Source organism: Lontra canadensis, unplaced genomic scaffold (genome assembly GCF_010015895.1).
Source record: "Lontra canadensis isolate GAN:19392208 unplaced genomic scaffold, GSC_riverotter_1.0 scaffold79, whole genome shotgun sequence".
Classification (NCBI taxonomy): Eukaryota; Metazoa; Chordata; class Mammalia; order Carnivora; family Mustelidae; genus Lontra; species Lontra canadensis.
In genome coordinates, this window is record NW_022631073.1 from 9,727,094 (window position 1) to 9,752,366 (window position 25,273).

General features: G+C 46.2%; 1 protein-coding gene across 12 annotated transcripts in view; it reads left to right on the forward strand.

Annotated features, from left to right (window-relative positions):
• FGFR2 (fibroblast growth factor receptor 2) overlaps positions 1-25,273 on the forward strand; it is a 102,586-nt gene that overhangs the window by 28,528 nt on the left and 48,785 nt on the right. For all 12 annotated transcript variants that reach the window (XM_032882175.1, XM_032882176.1, XM_032882181.1 and 9 more), the window contains 2 exons: positions 9,805-9,974; positions 20,923-21,046. In XM_032882175.1, coding sequence (XP_032738066.1) covers positions 9,805-9,974; positions 20,923-21,046 — 294 coding nt within the window. The remainder of the gene's footprint in view (positions 1-9,804; positions 9,975-20,922; positions 21,047-25,273) is intronic.

Here is a 25,273-nt window from a genome sequence, read left to right on the forward strand (position 1 = left end):
GTGTGGGGCTTAACTAGGGGGTTCTCCGCTGGGGGGGCTTCTCCTCCTTCTACCTTCCCTGGGGACATTGGGCAATGTTTGGTTGTCTCAACAGGGGGAGGAGGGATGCCAGTGGCTTCCAGTGGATTGAAGCCAGGGGGCTGCTGCGGTGTCCTGGACAGCCCATGACAAAGAGGGATCTGGTTCAGGATGTCAGTAGGGCTGAGGTTGGGAAACCAGGGCCTTTTTAAACATTACTGCGTGCCGAGCGGAAGTAAGGGGAGTGGTGTGCCTTACTCTGCAGACAGCAATAGAGAAGGGGACCGGCAGGCGCCGTCTGCTTTGTGAAGGCAGTTACTGCTGAGCAGTGACACGTGGGCGGCCTTGGTGTAGAAGCACGTGGCCTCTCTACCTCTGTCACTCGGGCAAATAATTTACTTCTGTGCCTCAGTTTCTTCAACTGTAAAATGGGAATAGCCACAGTGTCCATTGCGGTTAACGAGGATTTTGTTTGTATTTGAGTTTGTATTTGTACAGCGCTCAGAAGAGTGTGTGCATATGTTCAAGAAAGAAGGTAAAATAGAGCCTTCATTGTCTTTCCGATAATAGGGCTTGCGTGTTCCCGGAGTGATTTTAGACGGGTCCCTGGCATTCTTCCCTCAGGCATTATATTCTACATTTTTCCAAAAGGATTTTCGTCAGTTTCATAAATTTAAACAAGTCCTAAATAATAAGACAGTTATTAAAAGAGGCCCAGGGCTGTTTCAGGGAAGACGAGAAAATTGAAACTGTTAGGGACCCAGAAGAATGTGTTAAGTGGGGAATTGCACTTGTCCCTGAGTCTCCTAGCAGCTTAGGCAAAAAGGAAAATATTTTGGTCTGTAGTTTTCACTGTTTCGGAAAAAGGCTTAGGGCCTGGACCACTAACATCAGCGTCATCTCTAATAACTTACCAGAAATGAAAATGGCAAGGCCCCACCCCAGATGCACTGAATTAGAAACTCCTGGAGTGATTCTCCTGTCCCATGAGGAATGATAAGGTCTGACTTAGGGATTCCCACGTGTTGATGTGCCTTGAGCAGGAGTTTGCCGTTAGAGCTCTTGTTTATAAAACAGTGGGTGAGTGAAACTGTCTTCTGCTGTGATTTGTACCAACCCTTTAACAAAGTTATTATTACCATTTAATAATAAAACTCTGGTACATCAGGAGACATCACTCATTCCCTATTATTAGTTCTTTGGCTCTACAGGGGAGGATAAAAAAGACCCTGCTTTGGGCAGACTCTGTGCTGGTTGCTGGCTCAGGCAGAGCATCCCCCCCTGCGCCCCCGCCACACCTCACAAGGTAGAGAAAGGTATTATTCTAGTGTTATTGATTGGAAGTTAACGATTCAGCGAGCAAAAGGCAAAACTGCCATTTACTTGTAGACCGGTTGCATGTTGAGTCACAGTGCCCCTCTCCCAGTCCCCAGGGTGATGAAGGGGGCGCAGTGTTGTTTATAGCCCCAAGTGGGGCCCACTCGTGGGATACCAACACCGGCGGTGGCTGGGTTGTGTTAGCATGACTGCCAGCTGCACTGTCCCGCTGAACCAAGTCTGATGGCAGGTTACCTGCAATACTTGGGATGCAGTACAATGTAACAGCAAGGTATAGGTTACGTAACAAGTAGACCGACTGAACCGACCCTCTTTCTGACGATTGGGAAGGGTTACCTGCCTCGGAGCTCCAGGCTCTCCTCCTGAACACTAGTCCCAACTGCCCGATGCCTGTGCAGACAGGCCTGGGAGTAGAGCGTACTTCAGGGACGCCATGCCTTCACCCTGGGACCAGGCTTCTTTGTAATTAGCTCTCGAATGACACCAAGTCTGCCCCGCGATGGGTGCTGTGCAGTGATTAAGGGCTGGTGTTAGCTGTACCAGGGAGATAGTGCTGTCGGGAACTGCCTCTGTTTGGTGCCTGTGAAACATTAGATGCGATTTAAAGTGATAGCAGTTCTTAGCTGGCTACTTGGCCTCTGCCATCTGTTCGTGTGATTAGGCTGGTCTGATTCACAGGTGCAGCCTGGGGCAGCGGAGATTAAGCAGCTGTGGCCTGTGTGGACAGAGGAATGCCATGGCCAGGGTAATTGGCAAGGCGGGGAAGGGGATGTTGCCATTAAAACAATTTTTTGCCACCTCCAGTGTCAAATGCCTGACCTGATTAATAGGGAAAATTGTCAAAGCACCGAATACCATGCATTTTCAGCCACCTGGAAAACACCCGTGTGTCCAGATTGATTCCTCGGATGCCTTCTGATTGTCTGGAAATGCCACTGGGTGTGTTTGAAAGTTCCTCTTCAGTGAAGTTAACAAATGATGTTCTAGGGACCCTGTGCTGACAGTCACATTTCTGGGCTTGTCTCAGAGATTTTTTTTTTTTTTCCCTCTCCCTTTTTTGGGGTTGGTAATTGTTCTGCAGCCGATGGCTTGAAAAATATATTGCGGGTCCTTCCCTCTGCTGGTATACTAGATTTTGTTTATCTAAATTGGGTGGTTAGCTGTAAGAAGGCGAGCTTATCTGCCTGGTGGAGTTCTTAACTTTTGTATGGAGTACAAAAAGCATGGCAGTCAGGTCCAATGGCAAAAATAAGTTCAAAATTAAGGCAGGATTGTTGAATGTTGGCCATGAAAGTAGGTCTGATTTTTTATAGGGATGTTTTGTAATATTTAGGTTGACCTTAACTCTCACAGCATCATACAGGACCCAGCTCAGCTCAACGGTGGGTTTCCCTATAGAGATTTCCTTGCTTACACAAGCAGATTGAGTGGCTCGATCTTGAAAGTTCATGTGTCCTGTTTTCTGGCATCATGGGCGGTATCGCATCGTGTCTCAGACCCGCCTTTCCTGCTGGACCACTTTGGGAGGCAAGGACTAGCCTGGATGTTCAGGGAATAGTTTGTGAAATTACAGTCTTCACATACATCTTTTACGGGTCTCGTTACAAGTGGTAATGCTCAGGTCTGGTCTGTGCCTTAAGAGAATAAGCTGGTGTTTCCCAAAGTATATCCCTTTGGAACCCTAGTCCAGAATAATTCTGTGCCAAGAAGGAGTTGTATTTTGAAATGAATTTGAGAAATACCTTCTCCTATGACCCTTTCTCAGAGACTTAGAGCGTCCATCCGTAAGCATAATACAAACTCTGCAGCATTCAGTGATAAAACATCTGTTTAATTTTGGCTTTTCCCAGGGTTTTCCAAACTTAACTGACCATACGACCCTTTTTAAAATCCAGCATTTATTCGCATCCTGTTGCCCACGCTTTGAAAATCCCTGCAATGGACTGATCTGGTTGACCTGACTTTTGTCTTGCCTTTTAAGTTAAGTCCTTCCATCACAGATGGGAAGGGCATTCTCAGGTCATATTTTAGCAGCTGACTAGCTGATGACCTCACACTTTACCATCCCTAGACGTTTCCCCGAGCGGAGCAATCCTGTGATGTCATTACAAGCTTGGCTGCCAGGAAATAATGCTGCTTACGTATGCCCTGTAGTGAAACGGACTTTCTCGCTCTGAAAGTTGCAATTTCAAATGCTGATTTTTGAAATGGGTCCAGGTTGAGGGTTTTGAAAGGTTCAGAGTTTCTACTTCAGCAGGGAAAGCATAACTTAATTAGTCCTTGCTTCCCCTAGGTGCAGGTATCTTAATGGGTTATCTGGCAGCTAATAAGTAGACATGCATGTCCATTTTTTTTTCTCGAGTGATTTTTATTACCTCAAGCGGGTGTTTAAGTGATGAATGTTTCTGAAGAGCTAGAGACTTAGTTCTTGAGAAGATCAGGATTGACAAAGTTCAGGTTAACTACTGAACTAGAGAGAATTGATAGCGAGGCAGCTCTATCAAGATTTTTGCTCCTGGAGTGGTTTTTTCCTCTGGAGTGCAGAGAGACACAAGGCAATTTTCTTCCTTCCTTCCTTCCTTCCTTCCGTCCGTCCGTCCGTCCTTCCTTCCTTCCTTCCTTCCTTTCTTTCCTTCTCTTTTAAAGACTATTTATTTGACAGACAGAGATCACAAGTAGGTAGAGAGGCAGGTAGAGGGTGGGGGCGGGAAGCAGGCTCCCCACTGAGCAGAGAGACCGATGGGGGACTCGATCCCAGGACCCTGAGATCATGACCTGAGCCGAAGGCAGAGGCTTTAATCCACTGAGTCACCCAGGCGCCCTGACAAGGCAGTTTCCTATTTTGGTTTCATTCCTGTTGAGAACCGCAGGTACTCATACTCTGTGTCAGGGAGAAAGGCAATGTTTTTGAAACTAGCCAGGGAAAATGAAGGAACTTGGCTTGAGATTCCATACTCCTTTTGTGGTTAACCTGCTGATAATTAACAGTTCACCATCACCTTTGGTCTAACTGAGATTTTTACTTGGTAGAGATTATATCTAAGTTGGTAAATGTTGTGTTGCAGTTTCCAGGAATTGAAAATAATAGTAATAATAATAATAATACCCAGAGCACAGAGCCTTCCTGAATTTTTTAACATTCTTTCATAATGAAAACCTCACCCTAAATTGGTTTGGGTGTTTTATCACAAAAGCCAGGGATGGTGTTCTGTTTCGGAAGGTTGGGTTGAATTTTCTCTTTCTTGGCCTCCCCTGTGGTCAACCAGCACAACCAGTAAGTGGAGGGTTTTCCTTTGAAGGCAGATTCTAGGAACTCCCATGGGGCAGCTGGTCTCCCAGTAGACTCAGGCATTTCAAAGGAGGGTCACTTGCCTGGCTCGTTTTAATGTGTTTCTATCAAATGCCTCACTGGTCAGCAAGTTGTTGTTTTTAATGAGATTCTTAAATAAAGCCCGCCAACCCCATAACCACGCGCTCACTTATGTCTCTGTTATATTTGTTTTCTCCGAGTTTATTCAAAACTGAAAACAGATGAACCTCAGTCTACTGGGAGGACGGGGTTGGAGCTCAGAGGCATCCTCCCACCCACACCCCAGTCAGGGTCAAAGCATTCAAATGTCCTGATTAGTGATATTTTTAAAGGCCCTAATTATAGACTTAAGACAGAGGCCTTAGTGGGGCTTTAGGGAGTTTGTGAGACTTAATCTAGGAGCTGAAACAGGCTATGTTTTTTTATTTTTGCATCAATAAAAATACAGTTGGCAGTCATCAGCGTCCACAGCTCACATAAATCTTCAACTTTTGACTTAATTACCATGGGAGAGTTCAAAGGGCAGCCTGGAGGGGTTGAAAGAGCATTGCCCAGGGAGCTGGAGGCCTGGATCTTGCCTCAGCCCGGCCTTGGCCATGCAACCTAGATCGGATCACTTGACCTTTCTGGGTGACATTGATCAGATCTGCCGTTGGACCAGATGGTCACTGAGGCCTATTGGTACAGTGGTAATATGACTCCATGTTTTTCCTTTAAACTGCTGGACTGTGTTCTCTTTTTGATTTCAGAAAGAGAGGAGACCATAAAGCGTAGATGTCCATGTTGGCATACATACTGGGGCATGTAAGGGCTTCTTTGGGAGCAGCCCATGTTTTCAATGGCACAGTCAAAAGAAACCCTCTAGTCCTACCGTGTGTTGACATGATCGATATCTGCTTGCAATACCTGCACAGAATGTTAGGACGGGGAGGGACCTTACCAGAACATTCAGTTCAGCTCCTTCATTTTATAGCTCAAGCTTTTAGCAGTTGTCCATCTTGTACATTTATCCATCTGTCTGTCAGTCCGTCCTTCCATCCATCCATCCATCTATCTGTCCATTCAATAAACACTTGAGTGCCTACTCCATGCGCTGAAGACGACTCAGGCTGGACCCCCCAGGTGCTGTACTCTGACTGGTCAGCAGACATCGAAGGGGATACATTTCACAATGGAGCCCTCCTGGTGATGGAAACACGTAGATGAGAGAGAGGAGGCCCAGCGAAGGGTATGATGGATCTTCAGTGCGGGATGGAGGTGGTAGGTGGAAGGAACGTTGAAGGAAGTTTCTGCGGGATTCTACATCTCTGTTTAACCAGCACATCTTAAGAGGATACTGCCCTATTAAAGTAAAATTCTATTAGCATTTTCACTGATACCCAATAACTGTTTCAGGGTGGAAAATGATATTGAGTATAGGTATCGTATTCCTTGATGGAATGCCAAGCCTTGATTCCTTTACTTATTTTTTTCCATGGGTTTCACTCTTCCTTTAAGCTCATTGTTCGTATTTCGTGACTAGGAGAGCATCATTCTTTTGCTACATGTTACATCAGAAGATCTGTCCTATAGGTCAACTTATTTACCTCTGATTTAGTAGAATTTGTTTCTCTGTGCCGTCTGAGATTTATATCACCATTCCTTTTCTATGGATTGACTTTAAACTCACTCCTACACAAGTTTCATCTTTTATAAAGTTGTTGAGGAGATGTTTGCACTGAAAACCTACTACATGCAAGGGCCATCTCGCTTTTGTGAACTGTTAATTTGTTCAGTGAGTTCCTTCTGCAAATGAGAGTTAACACTGTTCACCAGCCATGGTTTGAAAAAAGGAGCCTGGTCCTGGTCTCTCACCAGCTGCATTGTTGTTCTTGGGGTGTGTGTATGTTGGGGGTGATGGGAGGAGGTGGCTAGCATTTCCACGTATCCAGACTGCAAAAATGGCAGGAAACATCGAAGACAAAGTTCGCGGAGGACACGAGGCCGCTGATGAAGAAAGCGCAGTGAGGGCTAATTCTACAGTCTCAGTATTTTTCTAGACCTTCCAGGTTCTTCAGGCTCCACATAAAACTAGTTTATTTCAGGAGGAACCATTATAAAATAATAACTCCTCCCCTCCAGCATCATGCTCATTAAAAAAATTTTTTTAATGCGTGAGCTCAAAATCTTAGAGGAAAGCCTTGTCACAGAAGCGTGTTGTCCTGTGTGATGTGAGTGGGACTGGGCAGAGCGTTGGGGTGGCCCAGCACTGCCCCCACAGAGAACCCGGAAAACTTGGCTCGACGGCTTTTCCGTCAAGTCACGGTTTTCGGGCATTTGGGAAAAGAGTGTTGCAGATGGAGGTTTCAAGCCTGAGCCGTGTAGGTGATGGGTTTCTACTCGGTTGATTAGATCTTACAGTGCCCCGCCCACCTGACATCTCTGTGACTTCAGGTGACAAGCCGGTGCCCCTGGGCTTCGTGGCTGTGCGTTTCTTTTGTACAAGCAGATTTTATAGGTGTAGTTTTAACGATTGAAATTTTACCCCAGGGAAGTGGCTTCCTGCCAGAAATTCCAGCAAAATTCTTTGCACTCTTGTCCTTAAATCATTCCTTAGGTGCCAAGACAAAGGTGCTGGCTGCCAGGGTGCTGTTGCCACAGGCCAGGCCCGTACGGGCTCCTGTGGTCTGGGGCGATCCCTGTGTGGGTTCTTGCCTCCGGACAGCTTCTCTCCGTGAGAGGGGAACGCAGCAACGTTCCCAGGTCCTTCCACTAAATCCTACTTTTTAGCATTTTAGGGAACATAAAAATCCTGCCTCATGGAATTGAAACACATATCTGTTGGTTCCTTTTATATGGAAAAAAAAAAAAAAAAAAGACATTCCAGAGGACCAGCTCAGCCCTAATTGATGCTATCTCAAAGAGTTACTACATTAATATTTAGCTAATTCATATGAATAGGCCATTGTGTTTACTTAAACAAATGACACGAGTATGGACACCTGACAGCATGAGGTATGCTTTTCATTTAGGTCAGATTTATAAAAGTCTTTGTGTAGTGACAAAGCTCATTATTTATTTTGTGCTCTTAATGGTTTCTTTTTAGTGGCTATGGCTGTGGTTGGATTTTTCTAAGTAGAAGCTTTTAAAATGAAAGATTATTGAAATTGTTCCAGTAGATGCCAGGCCCTGGGAGTCTTGTGACGAATAGCAGTTGAGCAGTCCCTGGTGAGCTCTCAGAAGAATGGGTGTGTTTATGGGCATTTGACACCCAGAGCCAAATGGGTTACCAAGTTGAGTACTCATTGCAGATACAACTGGTTTCAAGAGGAATGTGCACAGCCCCGTTGTTTTTCCCTTGGCTCTCCCCCTGCCCCTGCTCTGGCCTTTCTTTCTCTGGCACACAGGACCGACCACCTCGGCTCTGCCTTGCCTGCACGGTCTTGGCATCGTGTAGACACCATCCACATCGACGCTGATGCTTAGATAAACAAGGATAAAGAAGATTCGGCATGCCCTTGTTAAGAAATCTCAGCTCCACCTTTTATAGTCAGGTTTTAAGAGCAAGGGTGAGGCAAACAGGGGTAGGTGTTTTGAATGCACTTTTTCCCATTCCTCAGTCTGCCATGGGAGTCTGGCTGTTAAGGGAAGGGGATTGTTACCCCCTCCCGGGAGCAGGCTGTGCCATCCACAGAATAGAGGAGACTTGTAAATCCGCATCAGAGACAAAACCCCTGCCTGGACCTGTTTGTTTCTGGTTTGTGAAATGTGTGTGCTGCTGCTCAGGCTAACTAACCCTCATCAGCAGTAAACACGTTATGAATCAGGCTTCTAGCATTTCTGTGTTCTAGAATATTCTAGAATGTACAAGGCTCCCTGTTGGATGCTTTACGGAAGTTTCGGCTACCAGTTTGCTAAGACAGAAACACAAACGTGAAAAGTTGAATAGCTATACGAGATTTCAGTGGAACTTTTGGGCCGTCATTGAGAAGGCAACGAGCGTGCCTCTGGCAAGGGCTGGCTGTCCTGGACTCCGGTCTTGAATATCGGAGTGGCCGAAAGTATGGATTCTGACCCCTTGGAGAAGCTGGTTCTTACCAGCCTTGGAGAGTAGGGGCAAAGACAGTGGGCTCAGGAATCAGAGTGCCTTGGCTCAAACCTGCCTGCGCCTCTTCCTAACTTTGTAGCTTCTCTGTGCCTCAGTTTCCCTGTCTGTGCCCAAGGATTATAATAACGCCTTTCTTATCAGATTGGTGTCAGGATTAACATGCTAAACATGTAAGAGTTTTTAGAGCTCTGTTTGGCAAATAAGAGGCCCTCAGTCAGCAGTGCGGACTGTTGGCAGGCATGAAGAATTTACGGTGGTATTCTGGGTCGATGCTGCGGTTCTTACTTAGATAAAATGTCCTTCATTTGGGAATTTAAAAAGTTATCTTGTGAGTTTAAAGAATCACTTGTATCTATGACTTTGCAGGTCATTTAGAGGGCTCACCTTCATAGAACATGTAATTGATAGCCTCCTGTTAAGATTTTCCTGTTTAGAGATGGTGGTAGAATTATGGCATTCACAACCACTGAAAAATCATTGCTCATTAAAAAAAATTAAAACGTAATTAGTGATAGGGCTTTTTGGGTTTGTCATAAAAAGTCCTGGGAATTTAATGATACCTTCCTGAATGATTTCTCATCTTAGGATGGTAAATTCTATTATTGATTGTCCCTTACAGCTTCAGTGGCTAAGTTGACGTGGCTTCGAGCACACCTTGTGTGTGTATGCGATCACTTGCTAGGTGTGGTGATCCAAAAGGATACATTTTGGTGGACTCAGCTGTTGTTATCTATGTGTTGACACTGTCTATGTAAAGTCGCATTTGAAAACATGATTCGCTGTGAATTTATACTCTGGGACTGGGAACAAGGGTGAGAAGGTACCTTAGATACTTTTCCCCTGTTAAGAGACACAAACTACCAAGCAGTTTCTCTCCAGGGGCTTCTGCTAGGCCATCTGCTAGACTTCAGAAAATTTTTTTCCTAATGTAAATATTACCCGAAGATTTTTGAGCATGTTAGCTCGCTCTCATACAAAGTAACATTATCTTCCCTGCTATGGAAATGAAGCTCTCCTTCTCTGTACATTGTAATCTTGTTTTCTACTCCAGGAGCTCCGTACTGGACCAACACAGAAAAGATGGAAAAGCGACTTCATGCTGTCCCCGCAGCCAATACTGTCAAGTTCCGCTGTCCAGCTGGGGGGAATCCAACACCAACGATGCGCTGGCTGAAGAACGGAAAGGAGTTTAAGCAGGAACATCGCATCGGAGGCTATAAGGTAGAATGAAATTTTCAAAATGCTGTTTCTTAAGTTTTTATGAATCTCTGTCTCTTTTTTTAAAAGATTTTATTTATTTGACAGAGAGAGAGACAGCAGGAGAGGGAACCCAAACAGGGGGGAGTGGGAGAGGGAGAAGCAGGCTCCCTGCTGAACAGGGAGCCCAGGGTGGGGCTCGATCCCAGGACCTGTGTGGATCATGACCTGAGCCGAAGGCAGACGCTTAACCGACTGAGCCACCCAGGTGCCCCTCACAGTGGATATTTTAAAACCGTTTTCCTGGACTCAAGTGTACTTTAAAAGCATAGCCCGCATTTGCATTGTTCTTTATGTGAGAAGAGTTTAATAACAGAAGGGTAGAAAGTTGAGTCTGTTTTCTACATGCTTTATAGTCCATAAAACTGAACGTGAAGCAGAATTAGAGAAGCGTGAGTAAACTTGCCCTGTTTGAGCAGGATGTGTGAGTATGGATGGACTTGGCCTAGACGCTGGGTATGAAATAGTGTGTATGCGGACAGGATGCTTCCGTGGTGACAGGATCTCTGTCCTCCATCTGCCAGGCTCTGGAGAGCCCATCACAGAAGGTATAGTCTCCTCACACCGGGGGAGGTGGACCTTGACAGCCATCTCCCTAAAGAGGAGTGGAAATGCCCGTTCAAGCTCTTGTTCATCCAGTCAGCGATGGGGATGACATCCTTGGGAGCAGGCCCATCTGAGGTGCTGGACAGAGCACAACCCCAGCTAACCTCACGCTGGTTCCTCGTGCGGTAGGGAAGGTAGACCAGAAAGCCATTATCTGAGTAGGCTGAAGTCAGAGGAGCATGTTGTCCTGTGGGTGTGTGGGGAGAGAGGGTGTTGGCTCTTCCGGAGGCGACGGATTACAGAGGTCAGGAAGGGATCCTGGGCTGAGTTTGAAGGAAGGATGTCTCAGGAAGAGAAATGGAGTCTCTACATCATTTACCCTGGAAAGGGAGGCCTTGAGGAACGTAGTATGTGAGGAAAGCATAAGGAATTTGACTGTGACATTCTTTGATGCATTTGGAAAACATGAGTCGGTGTATTAGTTACCTATTACTGTGTAACAAATTCCCCCAAGGCGCAGTCGCTTTAAACAACATTTATTATCTCACAGTTTCCAGGTGTGGCTTAGTTGGGCCTTCCACGGGGAGGTCTCTCATAGTACTAAGATTTCAGTTTTGTCTGGAGTCTCATTTGTGGGGTCGGTTGGGGGAAGGACCTGCTCCCGGTCTCATTCCCATGGTTGTCGGACTCTCTTCTTTGTAGGCTGTTGGGCTGAGGGCCTCAGTTCCTCGCTGGCTGTGGGCTGGAGGCTGTCCTCAGTTGCTTGTCCCGTGGGCCTCTTTGTGTGGTAGCTGTCACCCCTCAGGGAGGGGAGACCGGAAGAGGTAGCATGTGAAGAAGGCAGGAGTCACAGCCTTTGGTAACCTAATGGAAGTGACCTCCAAGCACTTTGGCTGTTTTCTGTTATTCAGCAGATCATTAGGGAGGAGATGAATTCCCCAAGGGCACGGACATTGGGAGACCTGGGATCAGCGGGAGCCGTCTGAGCAGCCTGCAGGGGGACGTTCTCGCCCAGACCCCAGGTTCCAAAGAACCAGGTCAAAGAGGATTTCTTGGTGGATGGACTTTCCTGCTATAGATGTGTCCACAGCACTGATGACACGTAAGAGGGCGTGTGAGCCCTGACCTCATCGCTGCTGTGGTTCAGGGGTCCTCCTGTCCGCCAAAAAGTACCCTGGAGCCCTTTTCTGAAATACCCTACCCGGTTCTCATCTTTATTATGATTTTTTAAAAAATATTTTATTTATTTATTTGACAGAGATCACAAGTAGGCAGAGAGGCAGGCAGAGAAAGGAAGAAGCAGGCTCCCTGCTGAGCAGAGAGCCCGATGTGGGGCTCGATCCTAGGACCCTGGGATCATGACCTGGGCCGAAGGCAGAGGCTTTAACCCACTGAGCCACCCAGGCACCCCCGGTTCTCATCTTTAAAAGGGTTGTTTTCTTCTTCAAAAATGGCTGACTTTTGTTTTACCATTTAAAAACATTCAGAAGCCAAAACCCAGAGGGCAACAGGGAAAGCCTAGGAGTAAATTTCTAAGTGCAGACATGGGGCAGTTGGCATGTGTGACAGGTGTGAGGTACGTTTGCTGCCAGGTGGGTGCCTCGGAAGCTGTGGAAAGAGACACACGTGGCCCGTCTTCCATGACTCCTTGTTGGCGGGAGCAGGAGGCAGGAGGCTGCTTTGTCTTTTTGCTCTGAGATTGGTGCTTAACCCAGGTGCCACGAGAGGGGGAGGCTGGTTTGTAAAAGACGGTAAGACGGAGATTTACGTAGGTGGTTGCTGCTTGGAAAGGAGGACTTAAAACCACTCCAGTTGTGGCCCTGGGGATGGTTCTAACCACCAGATGCTTCTCGGGAACATAATCGATGTCTTTCCGATGATTTCATTTTAATACAACCGGAGTGTCAGAGCGGTGGTCAGAATCCTGGCTGTTAACAAGTTTCCTCACTTAAGTCAGCCTTGGAAAAAAGTAGAAAGAATTGATGAGCCTCCAGAAACTCCTGGTCTCAAAATAAATAGGACCAACATCATTATTATGGGTAAGGAGCTTTTTGCAAATCTGAATTAGTGATTATAAATGCGCTTAAAGACTGAGGGCGCCTGATGAGGAAATGCTGCTTGATTTTCAGCAGGTGCAGTTCAGTGTAAATTACCGAGGGCCGCATTCTGCTAACTGGAGAGCGCCCGGGTTCCACAAGCAAAGTGGGGGACCTTGTGCAGGGGATCTTTCTTTTGCCTGTGCGCGCGGAGGCACAGATAACCAAAGGATTTTTGTTGTTTTGCGTTGGAGCCATTTCTGGAGTGAAAGAGGATGGGAATTTGAGTGCAGGGGAATGGAAATATGAAGTATATTTTCCTATAGGCGTGCCTGGCTGGGCGTGTCAGCACCGTGTGTAACTCTTGATCTTGGGTGTGTGAGTTCTAGTCCCATTCTGAGTATAGAGATTAATTAAGTAAGAGTATCTGAAAAAAGATAAAGTGAATTTTGCTATTAAAAAAAGGGCAAAGAAGGGAGAGTATTGTACCTTTGGGACGTGGTTTGCTGGCTGGCGAGTGCACGTTGGACTCTATCCGGAGAAGAGTCCGTGGCCGTGCCTGGGCACCCTGGGGTGTGGCGGGGGTGTCACTCCGTCAAATGTGAAGGTGGTCCACCTGGGTTTAGTAAGGAGTTTTCACAGCAGTTGTGGTGCTGGACATTGATTTGGGGGAGACCGTTTTAGCTCAGGAATTCCTTCCAGCCAGCCCCAGGGGCTTCTGGGACTTGAAAGGGAAAGAGATCTCTCATCTCCTGGGGAGACATAGTTACCTACAGCATAAGCCTTGCTAATGATGTGTGAGGCTCACCCCAGGCCCCAGGTCATGAAGTCCTGGGGGGGTCACAGAGCCTGACAGCCCCACCTCTACCACGAGTCTAAGCTTTCTGGCTGGTGCAGGCCTTCTCAGGGCCCTGAACAGGGCAGAGTCAGGAGCATGGTTGCTACGGATGGGTTTTCTTTCTTACCTGCAGAGACTTTTTAAAAGAATTCTGCTTCTCCAACATTCGGCCTGAGGGAACCCTCCACCCCCCAAAGCAAAAGATCCCTTTGACGCATGGATAGCCTGATGTCCAAATGTCCCTCTCCCTGACTCCCATCCCTTTGCTACTTTATTTAACGAAGAAGCAAAGTGTCAAGTTTTCCAAGATGTGTTTTTCCAGAAAGCAAGACTTGAAAGTTTCCGCAAACAAATGTCTGTTATTTCTGTGATTTTTTTTTTTTTCCCCTTCATAAATCTCATTCCATAAACCATGGTTGCTCTGTCTGCCTTGCTCAGCTGTCGCTCTAGCTCTTTCTACCTGTTTATGGATCAGGCATTTTGGCCCTTGTCCACTGTGTTATAGCTTGTTTTGAAATGGTGGCCAATGAAGGGAGAAGGAAAAAAACCCAAAACAAAATCAAAGAGAATTATGAAATGGGACAGAAAGCTCATTTTAATTAAAATGACCAACAAAGCCCTTCGGTATTCTGTGGGTGGGTCTTACTTACCAAACAACTCATGCTGAGCCTTCCTTAGGTGATTTAAGAGTCATATTATTGTTTTTCTTAGTATGTTGGCACAGGCTGGGTGGATGTTATTATTTATGGTGATAAAGGTTGACTTGAAGCGTAACAACATCTCCCTAATTGTCCTCCCGCCTGGGCTTTTTCATCAGTCTCGACTGTGGGCAAGTTGTTGAAACTCTTCTTTTAGGTCATCTGTCCTTAAAATGGAGTTTGGATGGATAGTCTTGAACATCTGATTCCTTCCAACTGTGATTTAGTAGCATAACCACCAACTATTTTTTATCATAAACAATAGCACAGATTTTTTTTTTTTTTTTTTAGAACGAGGTTACCTATAAGGCTAGATATTTCAAAGGGCTCTGAATAGTAATTACAATTTAATGCAGAAAAGCAAGAAGATTGAGGTAATTAAGAGACCACCTCAGTTCCTGACTCATTCCTAGGTAATGACTCAGGCATAGAGGGGAAGAGTATTCTTAAAAACTGCCTTTCATGCCACTTAATAACTGCTTAAGAACCAAGAGAGATCACAGGGTCCAGCCCTCCCTCAATCTGGGCCCGGGACCAGCACAAGAGGGCGTGGCTTCAGGCCTCCTGAGGGTGAGAGCGCCCGAGGACCCCAGGCAGGGTGAAGTGTCACTGGATCTGGACTGTCCGTTTCCTTGTATGTTTCAGGTCCAAGAAAACATGAGGAAAAATCAGTTTTCTCATAATCCCGGCTAAACTGGTGGTTTTGCTGGGTAGGTTCACTTTCCAGGTTACTTAGCTGTCCTGTTAGTGATGTTTGATTAAATGTTATGCCTAATCCCAAAGTATGTTTCTTGGGAAAAATCACGACTGATGTCCTTATGTTTATATTTATATTTGGTTGAGCTCTTTCTCAGCCCAGGCATTGCAGCGTTTAGCCCAGCTCGGGCCATCTGGGATGAGGAAGCAGGTGTAGGTCAGCCAACCTGTGTCGTGACTGCGCTGGGCACCTCCCACCCGCCATGACCCTGAGTCCCCTGCACCACCCGAAGAGGGGGACGCTGTTATTTGGCCCCTTTTATAGATGACACTGGTCATGTGGCGAAGCTGCCATATTTGGACCCAGGTAGTTTTCCTCCAAGGTTCATGCTCTTCCTAAACTGCTTTCTTCAAAGGCGGTTCCATGTCTTTATAAAAAACACTGTGATAACTTAGAAACATGGAGGTAGTAGAGGCATCCCAGGAAGATGTAAGTATCAGTCAGCCCAGGGTATGCTGTTGAGAGCAAAGTTGGCTGTATGATCCATGACCAATGTGGGATTTTTCAAATTGTGATAAAATATACAGAATATAACATATGTCATTTATTTTTCCTCTCCCCAAACAGAAACTGTGTATCTGTTAAGCAATAATCTTCCTTTCCTCTTTCCCCCTCCTCCCATGCCCTGGTAACCTCCAGTCTTTCTATCTCTGAATTTGCCTGTTGTAGGCATTTTGTGTAAGTGGAATCACAGGATAATTGTCCTTCTACCTGGGTTCAGGTGTGTTGTAGCAAGAATCAGACCTTTATTGCTTTTTAGGGCTGGATACTATCCCATTATATGGATAGGTCCCATTTTGTGTAGCTGCTCCTCTGTCGATGGGCCCTTGGGATGTTTCCACCTTTTGGTTCTTGTGCATGAAGCAACTTCGAACATGCATGAGCAAGTATTTAAGTCCTTGCTTGCGGCTCCTTAGGGCATATACCTGGCAGTGCGATTGCTGGGTCATCTGATGGTTCTTCATTCAGCTTTTTGAAGAAGGTCATGAGATTGTAAAAAAGAGTGAAATTCAGAAGGCAGTGATCCTGCTGGCAGTCTGCCCCCAGAGCACCTTTCTGAGCTCCTTCGGGCGTCTGAGGACGGCCTTCCATGTTGTAATCCTCTCCTCCCTGCTCTGGGAGATCCACGCATTGTTCACGGAGTGGAGGAAAGAGTTGTAGTTGTGCGCTAGATGGGATCAGAGTTCGCCTCGCCCTGTTCTCTGGACACCTCCTGAAAAGCAAACTTCTGGAGTTCAAGCATTAATCAGGCATTTGCCTCCACATCTGCGTGGTGATAAGCAGCCGTGAGTGCCACAGCCCTTGACACGGGTGAGCTCTCTTTGTGCACACCTCCAGAGGTCTGGCTTAGAGATCCCAGGAACCTGCTGGAAAATGGGGTCTGGAATGGGATCGTAAGGCTATATGTGTCCCAGTAACAGCTGGGTTAATGGCGAGTTGCAGTTCACAGGCTGCCTTTATGAAGGCCGGGGTTTGAAGGGGTTGCTGCCTTTGTCCATAAACTAGGCCTGACACGGGTGGAAGGAAGTGCTGAGGTATTTGCCATCACACGGACACAGTATTCATTGACTTGGCATCGAGCAAAACTTTCCATCCAGCTTCTGGATGTTTATTCTGCTTGTTATCGAACACCTAGCTGTTTGGAAATGTCCAGAATTTTTTTTTTCTTTCTGCAATGTGGAAACCAAACATCCAGGTGACAGCCTGGGTCTTTGGCCTTTCACCTCTCCCCCGGGTGTTTTGGTATCATAACAAACTAAATCTGCATTCCCAGTTGTCACCTGAAGATAGCTGAGGGTTTCCACATGCCTCTTGGAAGACTTAGGTAGCAGAGGAATTCTGAGAAAACCTGTCTGGGCCACCTTTGGTCTTTGTGACCAGGGGCGTGGAATGTTTGTGGAATCCACCTTTTTTGTAGTAAGAGTAAAAGAGTTGAGGCCATTAGCTTCAACCTGCTTTGTTTCAGTATTGAAATGTTATTTTTACAAGTCTTTAGTGAACATAGTTTTGAAGCCTCATGCTCTCTAATTCTGTTCCTTGGCAGATGAAAAAATCATGATGAATTCCACAAAGATTTGGCTACAGGCAGGAATGAGGAGAAAGGATGGTGCGTGTGTCTGCTGGTGCAGGATTTCTGTTCTCCCTGGCCCTGTCGCTCAGTCTGCCAGAGGCTTACAGTCCCTGTGGTTTTGTCACAGAGCTGCTCCCGCTGAAGGGGGAGGCAGAGGGAGTGGTCAGTTTTTGGGTGCCATGTCTGTGATTTCGGGTTAAATTTGAAAAGTGAAAATGAGAAAAAAGTCAGCAACATGCATAACCCCAGCACCTAATTATATACAGTGGACTGCTAACAATTTAGTACAGTTTTGTTCTGATTTCAGCTATGTTTATACAGTTGTGCTTACAGATTCAGGGTGATACCATAGGCATCTGCAGGGCTGTGTGTGTGTGTGTGTGTGCGCGCGCGTGTGCGAGTTAGTATTTCTGTACAACGGAATCCTGAATATAAATATTTTTATCTCACCTACTCCCCCCCCCCACCATTTATCAGTAACTATTCATAGTATCTTACCAGATCTGAACGTAAGAATACCTCTTTCTTTTTTAATGACTATGTGTTATTTTGTTGCAATGAATTAACTGTTAGTTCATATAGGACAAAGTATATTTTAGTAATGATTTTCTTCCTGGTGGATTCATTTTTGCCGTTACAAACAGTGCTGGAAACCTCAGTCTTGTTCATGTGCCTTGAAGTCATCCTGCTGTTTTCTGTGTAGGTCTCATTGCTAGCGGTGGAATTAACTGGATAAAAAGAAAAAAAATGGGTTGCTGATTTTAATAGGCCCTGCCAGATTATTGCACAGAAAGGTTTTTCTCTATGTTCCTGTTCTCAGTTTGAGCCTCTTTTGCCCTCCACCCTCGCTAAGTACTCAGTGACAAGTACTCAGTGACGTGGCTCTTCCTAATTTTTGTTAATCAGCAGGTGAATAACAGGGTCTCATTATTGTTTTAATTTGCATTTCCTTGATTGTTAATGAGGTTAAGCATCTTTTCATATGTTTATTGGGTATTTACATTCCCTCTTCTGTGAAAGCAAAGATGTGCATTTGCTCTAACTGGCAGAAGAATGGTAGCACTAAAAAGATGAGGAATATAAAAAAAAAAAACCCACAAAGAGGACATCTGACATTTTTGTTGGAAGGTCAGTGTCTTTAGGTTGACCCTGAATCGGGGTATGGAAGAGGAGTGCTTAGAAAAGAAACACAAAAGTCTTTGTGTCTTTGCCCCCCCATCTTGATAGAGTTACTGTTTGTCCTCTCTCAGCTTGTCATTAAGCAACCACTAATTAATGGTAGGATATCCCCGAGGAGAGTGTCAAACGTTCCCACTGTTGGCAGCTTCTAAGGGCGTCCATTTGGAAAGTGCCACAGCTCATAAAATTTGGGATTGGTGGTATGTCAAGGAATCAAATACTGGAGCAGTGGTGTAAGAAAATAAATATTAACAGCACTGCATGGGGCGGTATTGACTGAGTACCAAGGTCTCGGGCAGGGCAGAAGCACCTTGTTTGGTAAGTGGGTTTCTCATTGTGAAAGCGTTTTATAAATGTTAACTTATTAATATTTGTAGTGCATCTCCAGGAAGGAAACATTTCGGGGAGCGCAGGCTGTCGACGAGGGGTTTTACGTGGAATGCCATCGCCCTGACAAGAGCCTGGGTCTGACCATATGCCCTGGGGTTAAACACGGCAGTGGTATGCCGAGCTGCCTATGCCAAGATTTAATGTCTTGGGCAGAGGCAGACGATGCCCTCCCTGTGCAGTTCAGGTTCAGCTCCATTTGGAATGTGCCATGTGCCAAATCTGGATCCAGGCACAAGAAAGACATTGACAGTTTGGACGGGGTCCAGAGACAGGCACTAGTCATGATTAAGGGCTTATGGGCATGACATTTGAGCAGGGGCTCAAAGAACTGAATATTTACAGCAGGGCTGAATGCTGGATTACGTGGCTTGGTGACGTTAGGCCCTGTGGCTTCATCCCCAAGTTACCCTCTGTGTGATTAGTCCTTCAGAGCCCAGGAAAGTCCCATTTCTGATACCACTGAGAGCTTGGGGAGAGGGAGGGTCTCTGTGTGGGCCCATCTGAAGGAGTTAGTTTCTGAGTCTCCCGTGCTCTTCAGCACACGGCTCCAGGGTGGCACCCACGGGGGGGCCAGGATTTCAGTAGAGAATTAGCAACCGCTTCTTCTTCTTGGTGTTCCCTCTACACACTGCATAGAAGGCTTATCCCTCCTGAGAGGAGACCTCCCCTCTTGCTTGGGTTCTCCTAGAAGCCTATGTACGGCCCAGCCGAGAGCAGGAGGGAGGTCTTTGCCAGTGGAGGGGACACACTCTCTCCACTGGGGTCTGATGCCTTCGGGTTCATTTTACCACCAGACTCTTCGCCTGTGACACTGAGAATGAATGTTCCCTCGTCAGCTCCATGACAGGAGATGGAAACAGTCCAGGGTTGTACGGGGGAGCTGGTGAGAGGACAGCAGCTTGAGCAAAGGGACTGTCTGCCCAGAACTCACTCTCATTTCACCGATCGTCCTCGGTGAAGAAGAGTCCGGCCCTTACCCCCATGATCCTTCATGAGACTGTGCGTGACGAGCAGTGGTCTCGTTTTTGAACCAGCATCGGTCGCTGCTGTCTGTGACAGCGGCTCACAACAGAGCTCAGCCTGTGACACGACATGCGTTGGGGGGTAACGGGCTCCAATAACCTCTTACTTCTGTGGGTGCTGCTTTTCGAAGTGGACAGCTGCTCTGCCCTCCCGTTTTTATAATGGAGAGTTCATGAGTTGAGTTTCTTTATTCTTTAGTTCCTTGACTCACTCATGTGCTTGCAGAGGTTCAGCTGGTATTATCGGTTTTTATGTGATTAAGGCAGAAAACACTTGCAGTGCTCAGGGAATCCTTCAGAAGGTCAGTTGAAATTCCCGAAATCATAGTTAAGACTGGTAGGGCCCAGGCTTTTGATTTACCTTTTTATTTTCTCCTCGCCATGTCTTCAGGGTGCCTTGTCCAAAATAGCTTTACAACATGATTTGGATTTGGAGAGAAAGGGTAGAGCCTTGAGCCTGCAAGAGAAAATCTGCATTTTGGTCTTAGTGAGGAAAAGTCATGCTTGCTTGAAAGTTTGAGTCGGTGGAAATATTTTAAAAGCAAGGTGGGAATGTCAGAGTCTAGCCTGTTTGCGTGTTGACAGAACTGTGGGTGGCAGTCCCAATACCTTATTGTCACATGTGCTGCTTATCTTTGAAAAAAGTCTCAAGGAGTCTGTAAGCAGATGGATATGCAGCTTAGGTTTCCTGAGGATTCATTGCTCCCATATTTGGAATTCTGAGTGTGTCTCTCAGCAATATGTAGCATCTATTCGACCACTGCCAGAGATGGGAGGGGCAGACCTGTGTTCCCAGTTGAAACTTCTGGCGGCTTCCAGACAGCCTCTGAGGGCCGTGGGAAAAGAAACTGGAAGGTTCCAGAACAATACAGAATGTAGCTTGTGGGCTTCTTGAGAGATTCACCTTAGCTGAGGCCGGATGGAGTGCTCAGAGCAGTGACTGGCATACAGTAAGTGCTCATTGGTGCTGGCCCTAAGTGGTCCATGGGTGCCCTGGGGCCTGAGGGTTCCTATTGGATGAGCAACCTTTCAGCCTCTGCTCTGGGGCACTAGTAGGGTCTCAGGTAAAGGGCAGGCTGCCCCGGCCATTTGGCAGCTCTTGGAGGAACTGTCAAACCATGACTGTGAGAGACCCAGTCCGCACACTTGCATATCTGAACGTGTCTGTTTCCCCTTGTGAGACATTCACCTTGAAGACAATGATTGTTTTCACTTGTCTCCATCCTGAGTCCTTTGTATGAGGGAAATGTAGAATTCAGGAGATAGTTCTCTACTTTCCTTGTCTCCCCCAACTGCTTTTTAGATCAAGAAAGCAAAGTATCTAGTATTCTGTGCTAAGCATGTTAAATAAGCACCTTTACTTTGATCTTTTCAGGTGCGAAACCAGCACTGGAGCCTTATTATGGAGAGTGTGGTCCCGTCCGACAAAGGAAATTACACCTGTGTGGTAGAGAATGAGTATGGCTCCATCAATCACACGTACCACCTCGATGTTGTTGGTGAGTTTGCTTCTCCCAAAGGGGCAGCTGTACGCCAGCTTGACTCCTGTGACATCGTGAAAGTGAGTCTTGTTTCTTTCCCATTGTTTAAGGAGAGTTGGTCCATTTCCTTCTTCCTCAACACATGCTGTCGTTAGAGAAGGATTCTTTTGTCAGATGACAGTGTTCTATTTCCCGAGGAGCCATGCTTTATGTATTTTGTGTGATCCTCTTGGTTCCCTCGCGTCTTGTGGAAAATGGACATAGTGTGAAAGGTGCTGACATTCTGGAAGCTGAAAATGGATGGACATAGAGAATGAAAATAACATTCTGGAGAATGTTGGTATGTTCAGGGAAGGGGCACAGATATGCTCTAAGAGAACTTTTAAAGATTTCTTTGTTTTAGAGGGAGAACAAGAGCAAGTGCAGGGGGTGGGGAGGGGCAGAGGGAGAGGGAGAGAGAGAATCTTGAGCAGACTCCACACTGAGCGTGGAGCCCGACATGGGGCTCGATCCCACGACCCTGAGATCGTGACCTGAGCTGAAATCAAGAATTGGATGTTTAACTGACTGAGCCATCCAGGAGCCCATAGACCTTTGCTTTTAAAAGAGAGAAAGCACAATCAAAAGAAGGGCTATTGTATTGTATTGTATTGTATTGTATTGTATTGTGTGGTATTGCCTGTGAAAGAGTAAAGGAAAAGGTATCAGTATGACTGAGCTGATAGCTGGCTGGGGCAGGTCAGGGTCAAGGTGCCCAAGTGAAAGTCATTCGAGATTGTAGGCTCAGCGTTTGTTCCTAGAAATGATTCCTTCTGTGGAAAGGGAACTGTGTATATGGGCTTGTAAATATCTAAGTGCTCAGATAGATAGGGCATTTTAATTAAATATCTTAAGACCAAGTAGTGTGATGTCCTGGAACTCTGATTTTGTCCCATCTTGCCTATTGTGATGGGTTGTGTTGTAACTGATAAGGAAAGAGGGTTTCTCTGTCCCGTGGGAGGATTGGAGATGCCGAGGTTTGGTCTCATTGCAGCAGGGATGGTGGCCTAAGATCTTTGGATCCTTTGTACAATCCATCTTTTCTCTGTCTTGTTGTCTACCTGGACTCTCAGGCTCACTGCCTGACCTTGAGTCCTGGCTGAGGGTCAGCTAACCAGTTCACCCTTCTCTTGCGGATTGCCAGCTTCAGCTAAGGGGCTCAACTCCAGGCTCTCCCTGATGGATTTTGCCTTAAGGTGACCCTACGTAACTCCACAGACCATGCCCACCCTTCATGTCTATGAGCAACGGCTTTCCTCCATCATTTCCTGTGCATGTGTCCCTAGTATTATTTCGTGTGTGGCCATTTCTTCTCCTTCAAGAAGCTATAAACTCTCTGAAGAGAGGCTCCATAGTGATTTGAATTGCCCAAAGAACCATGAAAACACCTTCCAAAAGCTTGATTAACCAAATTACCTAGATTTTGGTTCATTGAAGTTTGAGACTAACTGCAAATTGAACAAAACTATTTTGATTTTTTATCAAGTTGCCTTAAATTAAATCCATAAGAAGCTCTGCCTTCGAAAGCATGAGGTAGTATTTATTTCTGAGCATGTGTTAAAATTCAGTGAAAAAAGTATTTGTGACGCTTTATCTTTGTTATAACAACGTCAAATTTGGTAGCTTTTACATAATGTAGAACCCCTGGACATTCCTAGAAGACTGAGTTTCTTTGCTCACAGAGATCTCGGGGAAGGTTTCTTAGTGGGAATCACTACGCACATATATTTTACAGATCAAACCGAAAGAAGTAACACAAACATGAGAAGAGAATGGTGAACATTTATTTTGGCATCGATGGGCCATAAATCTGTTGATTAAGCACATAACATGAGTTCACATTGGGCCTCACATTGCCTGAATTTGACATGAGAGCATTTCTATTTAAGGAAAGAAAGATTTGGGGCTAGAAATTCTTCAATACTTAATTTTGAAACAAAGTAATTGATTGTGTGAATAAGATAATCATGTTGTAGCCGTCCCCAGGGATTCTGGCTTTGCACGGTCCCCCGATGGCTCGCTGGGATTGGCTGGGGACTTGTCCAGGAATCTGGAGTCAGCTGGGCCACCTCAGCTCCTAGCAGGTTTTGGGTTGAGTTGTTATGTAAAACATTCAAAGCCCCTCACCCCACCTCTCCTTTGAGCTTTCTGGCAGCTCATCTCTGTGAAGCCCTCTGCCGTCTCTCTTAGAGTTTAGGGCTGGATTTGAATTGGGCTGCTGAATAATGGAATTGTGCTGTCTAATGTTAATCCCCTGGCAATCAGTCTTGTTGAAAAGAGCGTATGATTCAGTGGTGTAATGTAGAGGGAGCATAGAGCGTATGGAGTAATGCAGAGAAAGGCCTGATTATGTCACAAATTTGGGAGATTGCCCAGCCAGACGTGGGCCAATAATGACACAATGCTGGTTGGGAATATCCATTAAAGCTCAACCCCTAATAATTTTCCAAGCCTTGAACCTTCTTTATAAATAGAAGCCAAAAGTCAGTGGAGTATAAGACATTTTCAGGAAAGATGGAGGTGTGAAATACTGTCATCTTTGCTCAAAACCCTGGTAATTGCTTTGAGAAGCACTAATAAAATAAGAATTGAGTCAGCTCGAGAGTCTCATGCAGACTTACGGGGTTGGCAGGCGGGCGTTCTGAACATCTCAGCAAGTGGCAGCAGAAGGGATTCGGGCTTGAACACCGATTTTCTGGGGGCCCACAGTCTGAGCGTAATATACCGCCCCGTGATAACAAGCTTCCCAGCTATAGCTGCATCGGAGACTTCCCCAGTGAAAGTGAAGTCCTGTCCTTGCTCACGTTCCTCGAGAGTTTATTTTTGTTGCTATGATACATAGGTTTGGGGTTCAGATACTGCGAAGCATCAAAATGGGCAAGATCTTTTTATTGAAATTCTTCCTTGGGAAGGCATTCCCATAAGCACTTTAATGTAAAAGCCATGTAATTTAAGTGACATTCTTGTGTTCTGGAATTAAACAGCCAGCCATTGTTGTGTGTGAGGGAAATGCTCTGTGGATGGCAGCCCTTTTAGGAGCCTCGCTTGATCCTCATTAAAATTGACACCATTACTTTTCAGCCATTTACTGGCGAGGGAAAATTAGCGCGAAGCTCCGCATCCCGGTAATTGTGACTCTCCTAAACCAGGCTCCCCTCAGAGGGTTGGCTGTGGGAGGTGGCGAGTCTTGGCCCTTGTTCATCAGTGAAACAAGGCCAAGGCCCTGGGTTCTGATGGCTCTGCCACCAAGAAGCCACAACCTGGGACACATCCCGTGACCTTGGGTTTCCCGAGCTAATGGCGACAAGTCCCTTCGCCTTTCCTGAGCCCTTCTGGCCTCACCGGGGGAGTTGGAATGTTGGAATGTATTTAGCTCATTCCTGTGATGGCGGGGTCTGTCTCCTAGGGGCTGCTGTGACAAGTGAGGGCAAACTGGGATGGGTTAAGACAACGGAGGTTGATTCCGTCTCCGTTCGAGAAGCCAGATGTTTGAAGTCAGGGTGTCAGCGGAGTTGGTTCCTTCTGCAGACTGAAGGGGCATCTGGTTCACGCTTTTCTCCCCAGCTGCTGCTGGCCACCCTCGGCTTGTGGACATGTCACTTCCGTCTCGGCCTCTGTCCTCCCATGGCTTTCTTCTCTGCGTCTCAGATCTCCCTCTGTGTGTCTCCTACAGGGACATGTGTCACTGGATTGAGGGTGTGCCCTCCATCCAGGATGGTCTCATCTCAAGATCCTTAATTAGAAAGACCTCGTTTCCAAATAGAGTCACATTCACAGGTTCCAGGGGTGAGAACATGGACTTACCTTTTTTTTGGGGGGGGGGTTTCAGTTCAACCCACTATAGTTGTTATGAGGAATCTGTTTGGGTTCAAAGATTAAAAAACAAAACAAAACCCAAAACACCAAATTGGCATCAGGTGGCCAGCAATAAATGCTGGTTTTCTTTTTTCTTTTTTTTTTTTTTAAAGATTTTATTTATTTATTTGACAGACAAAGATCATAAGTAGGCAGAGAGGCAGGCAGAGAGAGAGGAGGAAGCAGGCTCCCCCTGAGCAGAGAGCCCGATGTGGGGCTTGATCCCAGGACCCTGGGATCATGACCTGAGCCGAAGGCAGAGGCTTTAACCCACTGAGCCACCCAGGCGCCCCAAATGCTGGTTTTCTCCCTTCAAACCTGGACTCTCTGGAGAGTTAGAAGGCATTTTAT